We start from the raw sequence: 18,192 nt of genomic DNA on the forward strand, positions 1-18,192 counted from the left end.
ATTAGTCATTGATCTTCTACTTCTGTGTTGAATAAATAACTAGGTCTTGTGTACTCAACAGATCTACACCAGAACTCCTTTTCTAAAACTTTAATGTTTTTTTTGTTTGTTTTGATCGACAGCTGAGATACTGGGGAAAAAGTGCTGTCCATTAATTTATGTCTTTCCTTCAAGTCGCTATGGCAATGAACATAGCATAAGATGTGGGGGCAGAATATGTACATTTTCACAGCCACTTGAAGGAAAGGTGGGATAAAGTTTACTGAATAATAATACAAATTAATGGACAGCATCTTCTTCCCTCCCCAATATCTCAATAACCCTGTGAGATAGGTCATCATAAGAGAGAGTGATTGGATCAAGATCACCTGGTAAGAAGACAGCAAGGAGATATTAGAATCTAAGTGCCCTAGTCCCACTTTTGCCCATTGTCAAAGTGACATGGATCCACAGGCGAGGCTGCTGGACTATTTTTCTATATTGGGATCACTACTTCAGAAGAAATAATGAAAAGCCCCCTTACACCTTAAAGGTTAATGAGTTGATCCTGACAAGACTTTGTGGGAAGGAGAACTTCCTAGACCTTTTGACCATGGAGGAGCCTCTGAAATACTTTTTCAAGCTTTGAGGAGCCCTGCAAGTGATGTCAGCTAGCCACGCTCCATGCCATGCCTGAGAAAGTATTATGTCACCAGAAGTGATATCACCACCTGCATTAATAGGCAGGCTTGCAGATCTGGGAGGGGGAGCATGAGAGACAGAAGGTAGTTTTAGGTGGGCTTAGGTTTGCAGATTCCACCCTCTCCCAGGCACAGAAACCATGAGAACTCACTCATGCTCAGGAGTTGGGGAGACGGAGCAACGGAAGTGGATGGCTCCTTAGTTTGTGGCCGAGTCCATTAAGGCAGAAAGGGAAAGGCTGTGGACCCGATTGGGAATCTCAGTCCTATATGCATTGCATGTTGCCAGTGACATGACTGGCTGACAATCTACTTGCAGCCCACATGGCCCCCCAATGCCACTCTGATCTCTCTCTGGCAGGACTCCAAGGAGCAGGCCTGAGCATGCTGAAGGTTCCACTAAAGTGATGTCTTCACAGCAGACAGTGCAAAGGGATGCCTGAACGCATCCAGTTGAAGCTCGAGCGAGCTCATAAAGGTGGGACAAAGTTTGAGCCCAGGGGCACCTTTTAGGCCAACAAAGTTCTGGGCATAGCTTTCATGAGCACACACACTTCTTCAGAGATACTGAAACACATTTCCGCAAGCTTTACATGGGGGGGGGGGATGTTACATGGAAAGGTGATAAAAGGCTAATTAGAGTCAAGCTGCTGAGTGATAAATATAGCCATTAGGTTTAGCAGCTGAGCAATAAGTATTGCAGTTGTGCCTGAAGTCCCGAGACTGAATGGAATGCTGACAAGTTAGTATACAAACACAAACGTTAACAAACACATGTGAGAATTATATCCAATGTACGTGAAGTGTGCATGCACATGAAAGCTTATACCCAGAATTAACTGCATTGGTCTTGAAGGTGCCACTGGACTCGAGCTTTGTCCCATTGCTCCCAACCCACACGGCTACCCCACCAGGCGCCTCCCCTGGAACCCAGATGCCTAGAGCAGGGGTGGCCAAACTGGCTCTCCAGACGTCCGTGGACTACAATTCCCATGAGACCCTGCCAGCATGTGCCAGTTTGGCCACTCCAGCAACACAGCCTTGGACATCTAGGGGCAGAACGGCTGCGGCAGGAACATTTCATAAGCGTCACTTTTCTCCATGACACTCCCACAAACGCAGACCAAGCGGGGTCGCTCTTTCCCTACAGCTCTGTCTCTCAGAGGGGCAAAAAGGTCCGCGGAAGACCGGAAGTGGTAGCGAGGACAGGGCTCCCTCTAGGCACGCCTAACCCGGAAGAGTGCGCTCTATGGTTAAGCTCGGCCTCCTTCGTTTTCTCCCGGCATCCCTTGCGCCCTCCTTTCTGGTCTCGTCCCGAGCGAGGTGAGTCGCGGCCGGGCCAGGGAGGGCGGCTAATCCGGAGCCATCCGGCTCTCTGCGACCCCCCTCGGCGGATGTCTGCGGGCGCCTGGCTGCCGGGGCGGGGGGCGCTGCTGGGCGGCCGGTCCTGCCCGTGCGTGGGACGGGAACCGAGATTCTGCCGCCGTCCCGTAGCCGGGGGCTCCCGCGGGGCCCGGGCCGCTTTCTCCGAGGGCCTGTGGGGCGGAGGCGAGAGGAAGGACGGAGGGCCTCGCAGGGCTGGGGGGCTGGAAAGAGCGGCGGGGAGGGGGGGTGTTTGCCGCCCTTGTTGAGACCTCTTGGGGAGTGGGGCGGAAGGGAGGCGCTGAAAAGGATGCCGCTTCCACCTCGAAGGTTCATTGCGGCTTCTGAGCAGAGTTTCGCGTGGAGTGATCTTGCGCGGAAAGTGAATCGCGTGCGGTGGGAGAAAGGACCTCGGGGTAGATCTGGCCACTCTCAATATCCAGGCAGGCGATTGCCTTGCTTCTGCTTGTTATTCTTTGCAAGACAAGTTTCATTGGTTGCCTGACTAGGGAAAAAGAGTTCCTTATTCATTAGGAGAAGGGAATGGTCGAATTTCACCAATTGGACCCTCAGAGGGTGGGCGGGCTGGTGGTGGGAGTTGCATTCAGTTGTCACTTATAAGCAGCATTAAACGGGAATGGGTACAAACTTGACTTCTTGCTGAACTTAGCTGCGTGCATCTCTCCTTACTATTACTCATCCCTAATATAAGAGACAAAGATAGGGTTGTGTGGAATCAGAAAAGCTGGCTGGGTGATTTTGAACCAGTCACTCATGTACACTCAACTTGACCTACCTCGCAGGGTCGTGATTATTATAAGGATACGATGGAGAAGATGTAAGCTAGTTTGGGTCTCCAGTAGGAAGAGAGGTGTAGTGGCTAAACTACTTTCAAGCGACTTACAGCAGTTCCTCCAAAGTCCCAATAAAACCAATGGTATTTCATAATCAAGAGTATCTGCAACTACAGTGTGAATTTGAACCCCCAACTGACTTTACTATTGAACATTTCTTCATATATTTACACATGACATTTTTAGAAATATTTTCCTAAACCTGTTCCCATTGCACTTTCCCATATACAGATTACCTTTAATGGCATAAAACTCTTCCATAGAGCAGGGGTGGCCTGGCCACAGTGTGGCTCCAGATGTCCATGGACTACATGAGCCTCTGCCAGGATGGTAGGGGCTCATGGGACATGTAGTCCATGGACATCTGGAGCCACACTGGCCATATAGCATTCCTCATTACATGGAAAGTGGATCAATATTTGGTATATGTTGCCAATCTGCCCTTCGTGTACCTTCCACGCTCATGACAATTTGGATTCTACCTTACCTCTGTTCCTTCAGCCTGTCATGTTGTGTTTACCTGTATGATAGAATATAGCTGCAGATATTGAAATCAAGATGGATGCTGCCAGTTTATTTTATCCAATATTTTAATTGTAAGATAAAATCATTCCTTCCTGCAGCCCATCTTGTTCAGTCATACAGGTTCCAACAAGTCGGATCTCCAAGCAGTGCAGGGGTAGAGAATTTGGAAGTACAAGCTACAAGTGTCAGAGACGACAACTTGTTCCACAACACTCATTTAGACTTCCCCCAAACTATTCAAAGTGCACATATGGGATGATAGGCCTTTAACTCCTTTCCGGAAACCACATAATGTTGCCAGGATAAATCCCAGGCTCTGCCTCTTACACCTTTCTTACACTTCTCCACCCTTTTGTCCAGAAAAATCTCAAAGAGCGGCCCATGCCCTATCCTTTCCAGTGTGTGGCTTTGCCTCCAGTTCTCCCCACCTTCTAAACCAGGGCCCATTCCACACATAGAGGATAATGCACCTTCGGTGTGCTTTGGTAGATGGATTTTCCTGTGCAGAACAGGAAAATCTACTAAAATGCATTGAAAATGCATTTATTGTGAGCAGAATAGGCCCAGGACTTCATCAAAATGTAGAACCTGATTTGTGGGGCAAAAAACTGGCTGCAGTTAATCTGCATTTATACATCATAGGCAGCCAGAGTTGGTTTCGCTCTCTGATTTCTCACATGAGAATTGGGGTGATGGGAGACCCCTTGCAAAATCAGCAGTTTGCTGAATTCATGCATCTGGCTGAATGAGCTAGGGAGTCCCATGTCTCTGAACACAAGAGTTGCAGCCATCTAAGCCTATTGATGTCAATGGGTGTAGCTCCACCTGGCAGGAGCACTGTAGGTGGTTACAAAATAAGCTGGTCTTTCTAACACCAACAGCTGTCTCAAAAATGCTGTTTAGGAGCATCAGTCCTCCTCTGTATTTTAAGCAAAAGCTGTGCACGCGTTGTGTAGAGTCTGACTTTCAAAAGTCCTGATCTTGTATACAGATGGCCCCTGCAAAGAAAGGTGGTGAAAAGAAGAAAGGGCGATCTGCCATCAACGAGGTGGTCACTCGGGAATATACTATCAACATTCATAAGAGGATCCATGGCGTGTGAGTGGCTTTTCTTATTTTTCTTGTAGTATGTGTATATTAATCCAGGATTTCTCAGTCAAGGTTTCTTGACAGCCCTGGAAGGGTTTCTCAAATGTGTGGGACCATATATGATCATGTTGACCGCCCCCCCCCCAATAATGGGCTTGAAGGGGGTGAGAAGGGAGGAGCCCCGGGTAGGCATGTACACAGCTATGCTTCCTAATGATATTCTGCACAATCTGCCACTTTTGGGGTTTCTAGAAGCTTGAAGAATGTTTCAGGGGTTTCTCAATGCTAAAAAAGTTGAGACAAGCTAATCTAGTTAGTGATTTGGGCCTCTAATATTGATTAACTGATGCATTTGCCTAAAAATGGAAATCAAAACTGATCAACAAATTGAGGAAATGCCTATAGAAAAAAAAAAATAGGCTAGGTGTGTGTAGCAGAGTCTGAAGTGCAAGTAGAGGTGCATGTTGATCCAGCCCTTTATTTAAATGTTTCTGGATGGATGAGCACAGTTCTTGGGCAACAGCTGATAGCTGGAGTAATGGTGCAAAGCTTTAGTTTTCTTTGTAGTTGACCAACTCATCAGACCTGCTCTTGGAATCCTGACTCGGTGTGACATATGTACGTGTATCTAAATTAATTACAAGAAAGGTTGAGGCTGTTAATTAATGTAGGAGTAAGTAAAATAACATAATTATTTGTCCAGTATGTCTTAACAATGTTGCCATTCTATTACAATTTAATTTAGTTGCCAAGTTGAATATACTAGCAGTTAATTGTGCATGGGTTTTTTTCTATAGTTTGTGGTGGTACTTGTTGAGAACAGAGTTCTAGTTAGTACAGCGTGTCTAATTATAATTTCCTTATTTCAGAGTACATTTTACTCTGACTCAGTTTTTAGTCTGCAGTGTTGAGCTGTTGCGCTACAGCATGGTTCTAAATGTATTAGCTCAGAAGTATGTTTAGTGGAATGCATTTCTTAGGAAGTGAATTCAGGTTTGCCTCTTTAAGTGGGTGTAAGAAGGTATGTATCCGTAAACAACCGAGACTAGAGTCACATCTAGATATGGACAGTTATCATGGTGTGCTATAGTACTCGGAGAGCAAGAGCTGGCCTTTATTCACTGACTGTCCTTTCTGTAGTACAGTCAGCCACCTGGTTAGTGACAGAAAGCTATTTTTTCCAATGATTTTGCATGTCTTTGTATCTTAATAATAATCAGTAAATCATTTCTAAAGAGTGGTTGATCACCCACAGTTATGTGCAACATTAAATTAAGAAGAAATAATGTTCAGGTAGCTTTAAAATTAATGTTATGTATTATTTATTAATTCTTCCAGCTAGGCAATTCTGTCCTTGCATTTCATAGTGAATCAAACAGTGGCTTTATTTTTGCATTTGATCTCCTTTTAGCCATCCTGAAGGGTGAGAATGGGAGGGGCCCTGGATGGGTGTGTCCACAGCTCTGCCTCCCAACCATATTCTGCATGGTCATGCAACTTCGGGGGTTTCTCAAAGCCTGAAGAATGGTTCAGGGGTTTCTCAATGGTAAAAAAGTCAAGAAAGACTGTATTAATCAGTGCAAAAACCAGGCGAGTGTGGACACAAAGGTGGACTTCTCCCAGATCTCTGAAACCATCACATCATTCTACATTGTGCACCCATGGAGTTCCACAATTTGTATTTAATAGGTAAAAATGATGGTGCTTGTCTTTAAGGCCATGACTTTTTATATGTAAAAATACACAAAACTGCATCCAGAATTGTTGTTCTGTGATTTGTCGCCTGATGCTTCTCATGCTACAGACCTATGGAACATATTTATAGGTTGTAAGGAAATCGGGAATAAGCAGGGCTCCTCCCCCCCTCTGCCCCCCATTTGTGTTGAGTGCTGGCCAGTCTTCCAGATTATACTAATATATATCATCGTCACTTTAAAAACAAACAAAACCTGGGTGAATTTTTGGGCCACGAATATACTGTTGCATTTAGATACAATGAGACTGTTGTCCAAGTTTGGGCACAAGGTCCTCTTTAAATCCAGTGGCCACCAATTCATCTAGATAACCTTGGCCTTTTGTAATGGCTGGCAGTTCAACTTGGGGGTGGGCGGGAGGAAATAGTCTCTCTGGTGTGCTGTTCATGTACAATGGAGCGGGGATTTTTGATTTTCCTGTTTATAATAGGGATATGTGGAGTTCACGCTCTTGTTATGAAGTCAAACAGGAAAGCCAGTGACATAATTCTTCTTTAGACATCTCAACATGTTGAGGATATAGTGGTCCTCTTTAAAGAAGTTTTTAAAAGTCTGACCCATCAGATCCTAAGTTTTATGCTCCATTGGGCCTCCTCTCTAGTAACCATCCCTAGCAGTGCAGCCTTCGTGTACCGATTTTGTCGTGCTTTTTTATGTTTTATTATGTTTGAAGTTGACTTGGGGGGGGGGGAGAGATGTTGGAGGGCAAAGATAGTTCTGGCAGCAACTGTTTGTTTTATTTTCATCAACTTTTAGCCCATGCAGTTCTTAAGAAAAACTGCATTGCTCTCCACAGCTGGATAATCAGGAGGCAAATAAGTTTATTATTGGTTTGGTTTCTGTGCGGAACTCACAACTCCTGTAAACCTTCTGTTTGATTGCTGAACCATATAAAATTATTTCTAGATCCCCGGAACGTGACACAAATAGGTTCATGGGAAGAATGGAAATATACCTGCCATGTTTTGGCAGCTGTTGGTTTGATGCTGATTTTCATTTACTTGGCCTGCATAAAGCCTAGTATGGCCGTGCTGGCAGGGGCTCATGGGAATTGTAGTCCATGGCCACTTGTGTGAAATCCTTAATGCTGAGGAGGTAACATAAAACCATGAGGCTTATTCTTCAAGTCTGAAAGCACTTGGCTTTGATGTGTGCCTTTTGTGTCCTCAGGGGCTTCAAGAAGCGGGCTCCGCGGGCCCTCAAAGAAATCCGTAAATTTGCAATGAAGGAAATGGGGACCCCTGATGTGCGCATTGATACCCGCTTGAACAAGGCAGTCTGGGCGAAAGGAATAAGGTACATTTTGGTTGACTGGGGACATCCAGCTTGCCTAGGTCTGTAAGTAACAAGACCACAAACCTTCACAGGGCAAGCTACAGACCTGGCTTGTCTGATAAGACACCTGGGTGCAGAAGGGTGAGACGGTTGCCATGGGTTCTCTGCCCTCCTCCAATCCCAGACAAGGTTAGTGAGGAGAGGTGGCAATATTACTCCGAGAACCTTTTGCCTTTCGGGCGCTTCCCCTCCCAACAATCCCAGGAATTGAATGTGTTGGCCTGGTGTGGGATTGTAAATTTGTTTGGGGATGGAGATTACTGTTTTAGATTTTTGTTTTTACTGTTACATTATAGTATTGTTTCCTGTCTTGAGCTCCAAAGGAATGGTGGGATATAAAAAGAAAGTGTATTTATTATTTAAAGGCACTGGTGCTTTTGAATAGGGTGGAAGGATAAACACAGCTATACCAATAGTGTTCCACTTCTGAGATCAAATGTACTTATAGGACTCTTGCTATGATAATATTTTGAATATCCAACATAACAGTAGCGTGAACATAAATCTAATGCTTAGAACAACCCAGTTGTAAGTCAGTTTTTAATTGCTATTTATAAAAATTCCTATAGTTATATTTGTAGTACAGACCCATGGAAAATAGTGTTTATTTTTTTAGTGGTTTTGTATCCTACATTTTGCCTTTTAGTACTGTCCATGGAGTTTAAATGGACTCCAGGGAATGGTAGAGGACAGGAAGGCCTGGAGGATCATTGTCCATGGGGTCACGATGGGTAGGACATGACTTCGCAACTAACAACAACATCCTACATTTTGTAATTGCTAACTTGTAAAGCAGTGGTTCTCAACCTGGGGGTCGGGACCCCTTTGGGGTTCAAATAACCCTTTCACAGGGGTTGTGGCAGGGCAAGCAGCTTAGCCCGGAGGGGGGGGTACCATCCATACAACAGCATTGTGGGGTAATTGAGATAGAGCATTTGTCTGTCTGGAGCAGTGGAAAAGAGCGAGATCGGCATGGTGGGACAAGAGGCAGAACTGAACTGAGAAACCCCGGAAAAAAACCAATTTATATACCATCATGAACAATGGATCTTCACGCCATTGGTCAGTTTCGGTTTAATTTCTGTGAAAGAACACTTGCATAATTTTATGGTTGGGTGGTCACAACATGAGGAACTGTATTAAAGGGTCGCAGTATTAGGAAGGTTGATAACCCCTGTAAAGTAACAGAACATGCTTTTAACAACATACCCATTATACTTAAAATGTCTTTTAGGAATGTTCCTTACCGCATCCGTGTGCGCTTATCCAGAAAACGCAACGAAGATGAAGACTCACCCAATAAATTGTACACTCTGGTAACATATGTACCAGTTACTACTTTCAAAAGTAAGTGTACATTCCTGTAGATTAGTGAAGAGTGTAAATGCATTGTAGATTTTATATGTATGTATTCCATTTGTAATCTCTTTCTTTCCCCACAGGTCTACAGACTGTCAACGTGGATGAAAACTAATCTTTTCATTACAATAAAGTTATAAAAATGAACAATATTGAGCTCAACGTTTGTTAATTAAAAGCAAATACATAATGTCCATAAATAATGTAGCAGTTTAGTGTTTATGTAAGAAAATGGGGAGGGGGGAGACTGTAGGTATTTCCAAGTGGCCTCAAACAAGGTCAGTGAGTCTTCAGACGCATCAGCTGCTTGAGCACGAACAGAAAGAAGCACCATTAAGTCAACAGCCAGCCCCAGGGGCTTCCTTTTCCCAGTGCTACATGAAAAGCAGCAGTTACAGGAGGTTTACTACAAAAGAGCCTTTTTATTGAAAAGTGCACACTCACGGACCAACATGAAAAGCCCATGTACATTGAGCATTTAAGCAAGACATACAAATCTTGAATCAAATATATTAATAGTTTCAATTACCAGCATTGAAACCAGTCTTCAGTCGTAGTGCAAAAAAAAAAGGCAATCATACATAAAACCTGTGATCAGTAGCTAAGAGAAAACTGTCAAGCCCAGAGTTCAGCTGCAGTGTTCTTCAGGAACTGGGTTTAACACACATTTTCTTTTAAATTACATTCTAGAAGAGAAACACAGTGCCAAAGTGTTTTGGCTTTAAAGCTTTCTGGCAGAAAAATCAGACCGAGGCAAAAAGGAGTACAGAAGCCTTAATGCTTTGGTGTGGAGGGACTGAGCTGTCTTGGGTCGGTGCTAGTGCGCACTTAGAGGTTCAGGCTCCCCTCGTGATGGGTGGTTTGCACCATTCGTTTTGAAGCTGTACTGAGCCAGCTTTGCGTTCTCCAGTTTAGGTTTCAGCTCTAAGGGTTTTTCAAAGAAGTTGACCAGAGACTGTTCTGTGAGTAGTGAAGCCAAGATATGTTTGAAAGAAATAATCCAGTCCCCTTCACTTATTGGTAAGAGTTGGGGATTCTTTGGAGACTTCACATTGTCAGTAAAGACCACATCCTGCTCTGAGGTAGATGCCTCTGTCTGCACACCTTCAGGGAATTCATCGGAGCCAGAGCTGCTGCTTCTTTGACCCACTTCCCCAATCTGAAGTAGCAGAGTAGTCACTGTGGCAATGGCCTGATACAATTCATTCTCCTCGGGATCTTCATGAAACATGCTGTACAAGGTTTTGCAGAACTGGATGAACTCTCGCTGGAAAACAAAATACAGAAGGGTCAGTGCATCTGTGTTTCTGCTCTTAGCCCATTGCTACTCTGCTCCAACTGGGACAGTATATGTGCATTCACAGTACTGAAATGTTTTTATACCGATTCAGCTCAAGAAGGCTCTGTTCAGACAGGATCTAGAATATGTTTTAGGCCACATGTACCACACTGAGTGTTTATTGCATGGCTGTTGCAATACTATATAAGCACAAAAAAGAATCCATTATGTAGCCATAGTAATACACCTAGTGTTCAATCCTTACAACAGCCATATAAGGCAGGGGTCCGCAACCCCCGGTCTGCGGCCTGGTACCGGGCCGCCAGCGGCTGCGCCTACCTCCCTCCCCTGCAGCGAGGGGGGGGGGAAGAGGCTGGCGCAGCAGCCGGCGCGCCAGCAATGCTAACGCGCACTCGCGGCCCCTGGTGGCCAAAACGCGCATTCACGGCAACTCTGTGCATGCGTGTTAGCGCCACCTGGTGGCTAAAACATGCATGTGCAGCAGTTCCGCGCGTGCACGTTTTTGAGCAACTGCGGCAGCTGGGCCACTGGCTCTCCCCCACCCCCGGAGGCGGTCCCCGACCAGATGAAGGTTGGGGACCGCTGATATAAGGCAAGTCAGTTTTATTTTCTACTGCTACGTTTTGTTCTTCAGATTCATTAAATAAAACCAACACATGTAGCTGGTAGCAGAAGATGCAGGTTTAGGCGAGGTATTCCAGCTAAGACTGCAGTAATTGTATAGTCCTTTGTTATATCTTACCTGGCACATTTTTGGTAGTTCTTTTTCAGCCTTTGCTTCTTTCTCTTTGGCTATATCCTTAAGCATCTGCTTCAATTGCTTCTGATAATCTATGTTATCACCTAGTTAGGAGGATACAATATAGTCTTGATATGATACATAGCTTTTGACAAGGTACCTCTTGAGTGAGCTTAGTGATGGGAACCTCATGGGTTAAAAGTTGGCTAAATAACAGGAAGGAAAGGGTTAGAATTAAATGGACAGCTCTCCTGATGGAGGGAGATAAGCAGTGGGGTTCCACAAAGATTGGTATTGGGGCTGATACTATATAATTTCATAAATTATTTGGAAGTAAAGGTGAACAGTGTAGTGGCCAAGTCTGCATATGACAAAATTATTCTGGAGGGTTAAAATAATGTTGATGGAAGAGCTCCAACATGATCTCGCAGCTTGGGTGAGTGGGCGACAGCAAGGAAAATTGAGGTCAATTTTGGGGAGTGTTAAGGCGATGCACATTGGAACAAAAAAAATTCCTAACTCCCAAGTACAGGCTAATGGGGTCTAAATTAGCTGAGATAGAGAGAAAAAGGCCTTGGTCCATTCTTAAATCCAGCAAGCAAAGGGAAGAGTCAGGAGCAAAGCAGATGAGACTAGTGACAGTATTTACAGCCCTAGCTCACCTACCACTTGATTTTCCAATTACTAGTGGCCTGGAAGTTGACAATAAAGGAGTCTTTAATGGTGACTGGCTGTCTCTGTCATTCTCTGTGAGTGCTGTAAAAAAAAAAAAAAGAAAGAAATACCATCACATTGTGATCCTGTTTTACAGGCTAAGGTTGCTTGCAGTTTAGGCTTCATTGTAGTCATCCAGTATTTTCCTAGTTAACGGCTTTGGATGCTAGGGCATGGTCCTCTGGTCAGGGAAGATGAGTACAGATGCTCTTGCTGTGACAAAAGCTTTCTCTACAGCTTCCAGCTTTTAATACCACCAGTGGCAGCTTGCTACAGAAAGTATATTCGGTTCCCAAGGAAAAGGTAACAGCTTAAGAGGAAGTTAAGCCAATGTAGACTGTAGTAGATACTCTTGAGTAAGCAAATTAAATATCGAGAAAGCATTACAAAGCGGAGAAAACAAGGAGTAAAGATCTCCCAAGGCACTTACCAGGTGGAATGTGCAGCTTGTATAACAGTTTTATCTTTTCGTTCATTTCTCCATTGTACATAATATCTGTAAGAAGTAGACAGTGTACTAGAGTCTTGATGTTCTACTTCCAGCATAAGAAATTAATGTAAGATACAGTGAATCAAAGTAAGTGTACATTCAGCATGTACTGGACATTTTCTTTAAAACGTTTGTCAGTAGATTCGAAAGTATCAACTTTACAGGAAAGGGGAATGCTGGAAAGCATTAAGAGCTGTTATTGTTCAAGACTGTTATCTTTCCCAACCGAAAAGGTATGGGGCAGAAAGACTTCACTCTACCAAACAATACTGCAGGTTTTGAACAGCAATCCTTGCCACTAGAAAGGCTTCACATAGTCCCACAGACAGGGACACATGGGGGGGGGGATCAAGTTTTCCTGTGTAAGGCTTCCTGTGTAAGCAGACTCAATACTTTTGATATTTCTTTGTTCTTTGAATTAAGCCCCACAATACAATTGCATAGGGCCAGATCCCTGGGAAGCTCTGAGGCCTAAAATGGCAAAACTGAAGGTTGGACAAATTCTAGGAGCCAGACTGCCAGTTAGGCAACATACAGCCTAATTCTCTACTGCTCTACATTTGAAATCCTCTCCATGCCCCAGCACATGCCGATCAAACTCCCAGGGGCAAATGCATCTTTAAAGAATTACCTAAGCAGCTAGCAAAACCTTTGAACTCAATGAGACTGGTCATATTTGTATCCAGAAGCCGGAAGACCCTTTCTGCCAGAACCTCAGTATGCTCTCCACACATCCAAGGCGAGACCAGTTTAAAAAGGTTGGCAAACTGCTGAGAGTCGATTCTGTACTGCTCGGCGTAAGGTCTGCTTGGGTCATGGCGTTGGATCACAACTGCACTGTTCCATTCCCAGTAGCAGCTTATTAAATGTTCTCTCTAAGGAGAATTAGCAAGAAAATAATGCAAGAGTCAGGAAAAAGCAAATTGTATCTGGGCAGATTTTTATAGCTATCACTGAGGGACCCAGATAATGTTACCCTTGTTAGAATCATGCCAGCACAGGCAACACTGCTCAACACATACTGGGTACATAAAAACAGGTACAGCCATCTCCTCTTTAGATCAACGGGGACACACAACGAGTATGATTTGTGACATGTGACTGAGTAGTAGTGATAGCAACAACACTCAGTCCATTGGGAATGGTGAACTCAAAGGGGGAAATTCTGAATTGAGTCCAGACCATTCTGAGATTGAGACCCAGTGTGCAATGGGCTTGAACTAGCATCACCCCACCACTGGTCCTCCTCCTCACCACCAGCCCCCCCCCCCATTGCTCCTCCACTGGCAGCTTTGGGCTGGTAGATTCCTGGATAAGTTCCGAATAAGAGGAGCTGGGAGTGGCATTCCCCATGCCAATGGTAACCTCTCCTGCCATTTTCCTTCTCTAACCAGTGTATGTTAGGAAAAAGGAAGCCATCATAGAGAGCTGGGGATGGAGAGGTACTCTCCCTCGCCTCTCCAACCATCTCTGCCCCTAAACACCTATAAAAATGGATCCAGGATCTGTGGCCCAAATCTGAAACCTAAAGTAACTAGTTTAAGAGGCTTGCCTAAAATGAACCAGGGTAGTTCACCCATTAACTATGCAATCTAACTATGTACAGTTACTGTAAAGTAAGCATGGATTAGGGTTTTGTAGATAGCGGGGCATATATGCATACACAAAGGTCCCTGGTGATCTGTGAATAAAGCAAATGCCTTCCCCTGCACAAGCAACTAACAAACACTACTTCGGGAAAACATACCTAACTGTATATAACTGAGTTGTTTGGTTAATGAACATGACTGTCACTTGAATATCTGTTATTACTGTTCTCCATTCCCCTGACATTCTTGAAATCTAAGCCAGGCAGTGAGCAAACTGAAATGTATCATATAGCACTGTGAATTTTACAGTTTGCTTATAATAAATGGATGTTCTTTGGTTCAGGTTTTGATTAGATGACACCTTAGTATGAATATAACACAGCTCAGTCTTGGCTGCAGCAATACACTCTTCTGAATCCGAGGTGCACACCTGACTTTATGTCTCTTTAGGGTTTTTAATATACAATAGTGGAATATGGTCTTTATGGAGGTCAAGCTGTGAGACTCAAAAAGGCCAAGATTTTGTACCATGTCTACAAGAGTAGAACAAGCAATTTATCCTATGGTTTTTGGACAGATACAAGACTTTGGAGTGGAACAAGTCTGAAATGCATTTGTAAAGTCTGAAAATTTACCAGAGCTCAGAAAGGGACTGCATGATTAAACACGAGTTGCAAAACAGCATCCTTTGATTGCTTACCAACATCCATGAGCACAAACACACTCAAGCCAGAAAATTCTCTACCAAATTTAATTCAGAGATGTGCATACCTTAAATAAGTCATAAAGCTCTTCCAAGTCTTCGGGAAGAATAGAGACATCTGGGATGACCACTCTGAGCTTAAGAGAAACAGGGTGAACTCAGCAGAAAACCTGACATTTCTCCTGGCAACTTAGAACACCCACACATTTATATTCTTGTATCCCAGCATTAAGAAATTCTGGCATCTTAAAGAAAGGTTTCTGTTGCTGGCCTGCATTAGAGGGTTAAATGCATAGTTGGTTCTTCCACCTAAAGCCAAAAATGGCTTTCCAGTGCTCTACCTGCCAAACAATAAACAACTTTCCCATTGGGTAAAGCTTTATGAAAAAAAACATGGGAAGAAATGCATGTAACAGATCTCAAAGAGATTTAATTTTGCCTTCTATTCCCCTGGCTACACTGATAAAAGTGAGAATGGCTTGTGTCATTCATTTTACTTAGTGGGAGCCAGCATGGTGTAGTGGCTAAGAGCAGCAGCTTCTAAACTGGCAAGCCAGGTTTGATTCCCCACTTCTTCCCATGCAGTCAGCTGGTGACCTTGGGCTAGTCACAGTCCTGTAAGAGCTGTTCTCACAGAGCAGTCCAGTCAGAGCTCATCACAGGGTGTCCGTTGTGAGGAGAGGAAGGGAAGGCCACTCCTTCAAGTTGTGAAAAGCTGGTATAAAAATCCTTCTTTGCATTTTAATACAGGTTTGCAGGTAATTTAAGCCTGGGCACAACAAGAGATTTTCATCAAGAGGAGGGGAATTCTTGGGATCATCTCTGCCACTGGATCTGGCCTGAGTTTCTTCTACATACACTTAAGGCTGCCATGGCCAGTTAACTCGCAGCCTGTGGCTCTGTAGATCCAGGGTGAACCCAGGATGTAGTTTATTCATTTATACAGCAGTTCTGTAAGCTGCTGTGGGTCTCCACCAGGTAAAAATTAGGAAAGAAATCCTTAAATAAATAAACTTCAGCTGATTCTGTTCTCTTTCCACAAAAGTTAATTGTTGGGTTAGATCTTTATGGATTGGATCTGGCCTGACTGTGCAAGAGCACTGTACCTTACTGTTTGTTTTTATTTACAATATATTTGTACCCCACCTTTCTGCGATCACATGGCAAGGGCAGAATCTCCCTCTTGACCGTCGAGGTGCTTCCTCCAGAGGAGGGCTCCCTGTGTTGCCGCAAGGTTCCATTCAGGCTATGCAAAGCCATCATGTTTCAACTGACGAGCACCAGGGAAGGCAGCCTTTATATAGACCATATAGCATGGTCTAAAATGGGGGTTATTAACCCCTGGACTGCGGCCTGGTATCGGGCCGCCGGCAGCCGCACCTACCTCCCCCCCGCAGCAAGAAGCTTGCCAGGCCTGGCTAGCTTCTCGCTGTGAGAGGGAGGGGAAGAGGCAGGCGCAGCCAGCGGCACGCCAGCAACGCAAATGCGCATGCGCGAAGCTGCTGCGCATGTGTGTTTGCGCCCCTGGTGGCGAAAACACGCATGCGTGGCAACTGCACATGGGCGTTCGCGTGCAGCTGCAGCTCCCGGGCTGTCAGCTCTCCCCTCACCCCCTGGTGGCGGTCCCTGACCACAGAAAGGTTGGGGACCGCTGGTCTGAAAGACAGATTTTGGATTCTGAGAATTCTCACCACGTTTTGTTTGGTGGTTTCTTCGTGATTCTGCAGGACACGAATCCTGTGTCTGTAGCGCATGTGCTCAATCTGTTCCACAGAACGGTCGCCAAATTTCTAAAATTCAGGAAGAAATATTTACTTTAGACTGAAAGACACATTCTTGCTGCAATGTAGACACTCAAATATAAGATGTAAGATGCATTCTATGTGCTTAAACTTAAACAGGAAAACTCCAAAGTTTTGAAGGAACGATAATTTGTTTCTTTAATATTCACCTCATAAGAATCCCGAATTAGGTCTGTTATTTCAGTTACGGGACAGGGTTCCAGGTCATCACTGAAAAAGGCATGCTGATTCCCAATCAGTGGCAGAGGACTTTCCTCATTCTTGACATGGTCTAAAAACCTGGAAAGAGCATTTCATATGAATCTAATGCCTTGTGTCCAACTAAAGCAACATTTCACAGCCTTCGCCTTCTGCTATGGCTCATTGTACTCCCTGAAATTAACTCCCAAGGTTCACTCAGGAACATGCCTGGTTACATTGTGAGGAGGAGGAAACTGGCGGGAAGCATCCCAGTAATGGAAGTGGCCTTCCAATGGTAGAAGCCAGTTATTGGGAACAAGACAACACATTGCAGTTCAGAGCACTGGCAAAGTGTTCTGGCTTTCTTAAAGAATGCTAATTGTAACATTTGGGGTTTTAGAATACATCTCATTGAGCCTGTTCCATACAGAGACTAAGACTGATGTATGACCCCTCTCTAGGCTTTAGAAAAGAAAACAGCAGCACACGTGGAATGCTTATCGATTTGGACTTTTGGAAACAGTACTATTTTGTGCTGATGTTGAGGAGTGCCACATTCATATCCAGTTTCATGTTATCCTCACTGTTATTTAATAAGCTGTCAATTCATTTCTGTTCTGCAGTAGCTCAGTTAGTACAACCAGAGTCAGGACAATACCTGCTAAGGATCATCAAGGCATGCCCATCATCCTTGCTGTTACACAGTTCCACGGCGTTGGCCTCCAGAATAGCCAAGCCAAACTGGAAAATGGCTTTGATCCCATCAAAGAAGAAGCAGTCCACGACATTCACAGCACTTTCCAAGGGCATGATGCTGAGAAAGAGAGTGAGGAACCATGACAGGGACACAGAAGCCAATGTGGAGAGGTCTTTCATATGTTCAGCTAATTCTGGAAGCTGCTCTTTTATCAGCTCTTCAAACACAGACTGATCCACCTGAGCACCTGTAAACCACAGCAGGTCATGTTAGCCAAAGCTGAAATGAAACGAAAGGTAATTCATACCACAAAAACCAAGGCAGCCTGCCCTGTTAACAATAGTTTAGTCTATCAGTTCAAAACTTCACTCCTCTTAATGGTCATTTCACGATGTTGTCTACATGGCAGTGCCTTTTGCACGCTGTAAAGGGGAAAATGCAGGCACAGCACACTTTGAGGAGTTACTATGAAATCACAAAGTCCTTAATCTAAAAAAGCACAAGAAAACAAAGTAGTAGGGGAAACGACTGCATAAATCTCTCCTTTCCACTTTATTTAACAATCCAATAAAGCTCTGCATATTTCCTTTTGGATCTGCACATATAATGCACCAGCCTATCAACAATGTAAAATAAGCAAAGTAACAGCTCTTTTATTGCCCAGTATAAAGAATTGAGACATCCATATAAAGACTTCTAACAAAACAATGTTTCTCATAGAACAGAGCTGTTACTGAACTCATTTCAATGGGAATATGCAGTCTACGTATCACTGGTTCCCAGAACAAAGAGACAAGACAAGAGACTGAAGAAGAAGGGCGAGGGGACTCTCACCTATCACCCTGTGGTTAAAATAATCTGGAAGCATCCTCTCGCATACAGCAACCAACAGCCAAAAAGCTTCCTCCTCTTTGGCATACAGCAACAAAACAGAAGTTAATATATTCATGGACTGTTAAGAGGTCAAAGAAGAAAAACTTAGTTGCAATAACATCTCTCTCCAAAGAAAAGCTTGAAAGG

At 44.2% G+C, this 18,192-nt stretch overlaps 2 protein-coding genes and 1 non-coding gene across 4 annotated transcripts in view; 2 read left to right on the top strand and 1 right to left on the bottom strand.

The window, feature by feature from the left end:
• Positions 1–1,835: 1,835 nt before the first annotated feature.
• On the top strand, positions 1,836–9,108 carry RPL31 (ribosomal protein L31). The gene is made up of 5 exons (XM_077343541.1): positions 1,836–2,003; positions 4,413–4,519; positions 7,435–7,560; positions 8,834–8,946; positions 9,042–9,108. The coding sequence occupies exons 2-5, from the start codon at positions 4,413–4,415 to the stop codon at positions 9,071–9,073; spliced, it is 378 nt and encodes a 125-aa protein (XP_077199656.1). The 5' UTR covers positions 1,836–2,003; the 3' UTR covers positions 9,074–9,108.
• Positions 5,549–5,679, top strand: LOC143840866 (small nucleolar RNA SNORA3/SNORA45 family). The gene has a single exon (XR_013232457.1). It is a non-coding gene; the product is annotated as a small nucleolar RNA SNORA3/SNORA45 family (small nucleolar RNA).
• A 252-nt stretch (positions 9,109–9,360) lies between the features above and the next one.
• Positions 9,361–18,192, bottom strand: part of TBC1D8 (TBC1 domain family member 8) — a 41,157-nt gene continuing 32,325 nt past the window's right edge. For both annotated transcript variants that reach the window (XM_077343533.1, XM_077343532.1), the window contains exons 11-20: positions 18,007–18,124; positions 17,134–17,419; positions 16,445–16,574; positions 16,185–16,283; positions 14,562–14,630; positions 12,833–13,076; positions 12,142–12,207; positions 11,664–11,753; positions 11,001–11,101; positions 9,361–10,225 (exon numbers count right to left, since the gene is read on the bottom strand). In XM_077343533.1, the coding sequence (XP_077199648.1) occupies positions 9,776–10,225; positions 11,001–11,101; positions 11,664–11,753; positions 12,142–12,207; positions 12,833–13,076; positions 14,562–14,630; positions 16,185–16,283; positions 16,445–16,574; positions 17,134–17,419; positions 18,007–18,124 (1,653 nt within the window). In that variant the 3' untranslated portion in view covers positions 9,361–9,775. The remainder of the gene's footprint in view (positions 10,226–11,000; positions 11,102–11,663; positions 11,754–12,141; positions 12,208–12,832; positions 13,077–14,561; positions 14,631–16,184; positions 16,284–16,444; positions 16,575–17,133; positions 17,420–18,006; positions 18,125–18,192) is intronic.

This window comes from Paroedura picta, chromosome 6 (assembly GCF_049243985.1).
Source record: "Paroedura picta isolate Pp20150507F chromosome 6, Ppicta_v3.0, whole genome shotgun sequence".
Classification (NCBI taxonomy): domain Eukaryota; kingdom Metazoa; phylum Chordata; class Lepidosauria; order Squamata; family Gekkonidae; genus Paroedura; species Paroedura picta.

Bases quoted from the DNA above. Each gene is read 5' to 3' on its own strand.
- RPL31 (XM_077343541.1), top strand. From the start codon at position 4,413: ATGGCCCCTGCAAAGAAAGGTGGTGAAAAGAAGAAAGGGCGATCTGCC. The intron at 7,561-8,833 runs GTACATTTTGGT...AATGTCTTTTAG, and splicing joins GTCTGGGCGAAAGGAATAAG to GAATGTTCCTTACCGCATCC. The intron at 8,947-9,041 runs GTAAGTGTACAT...CTTTCCCCACAG, and splicing joins ACCAGTTACTACTTTCAAAA to GTCTACAGACTGTCAACGTG.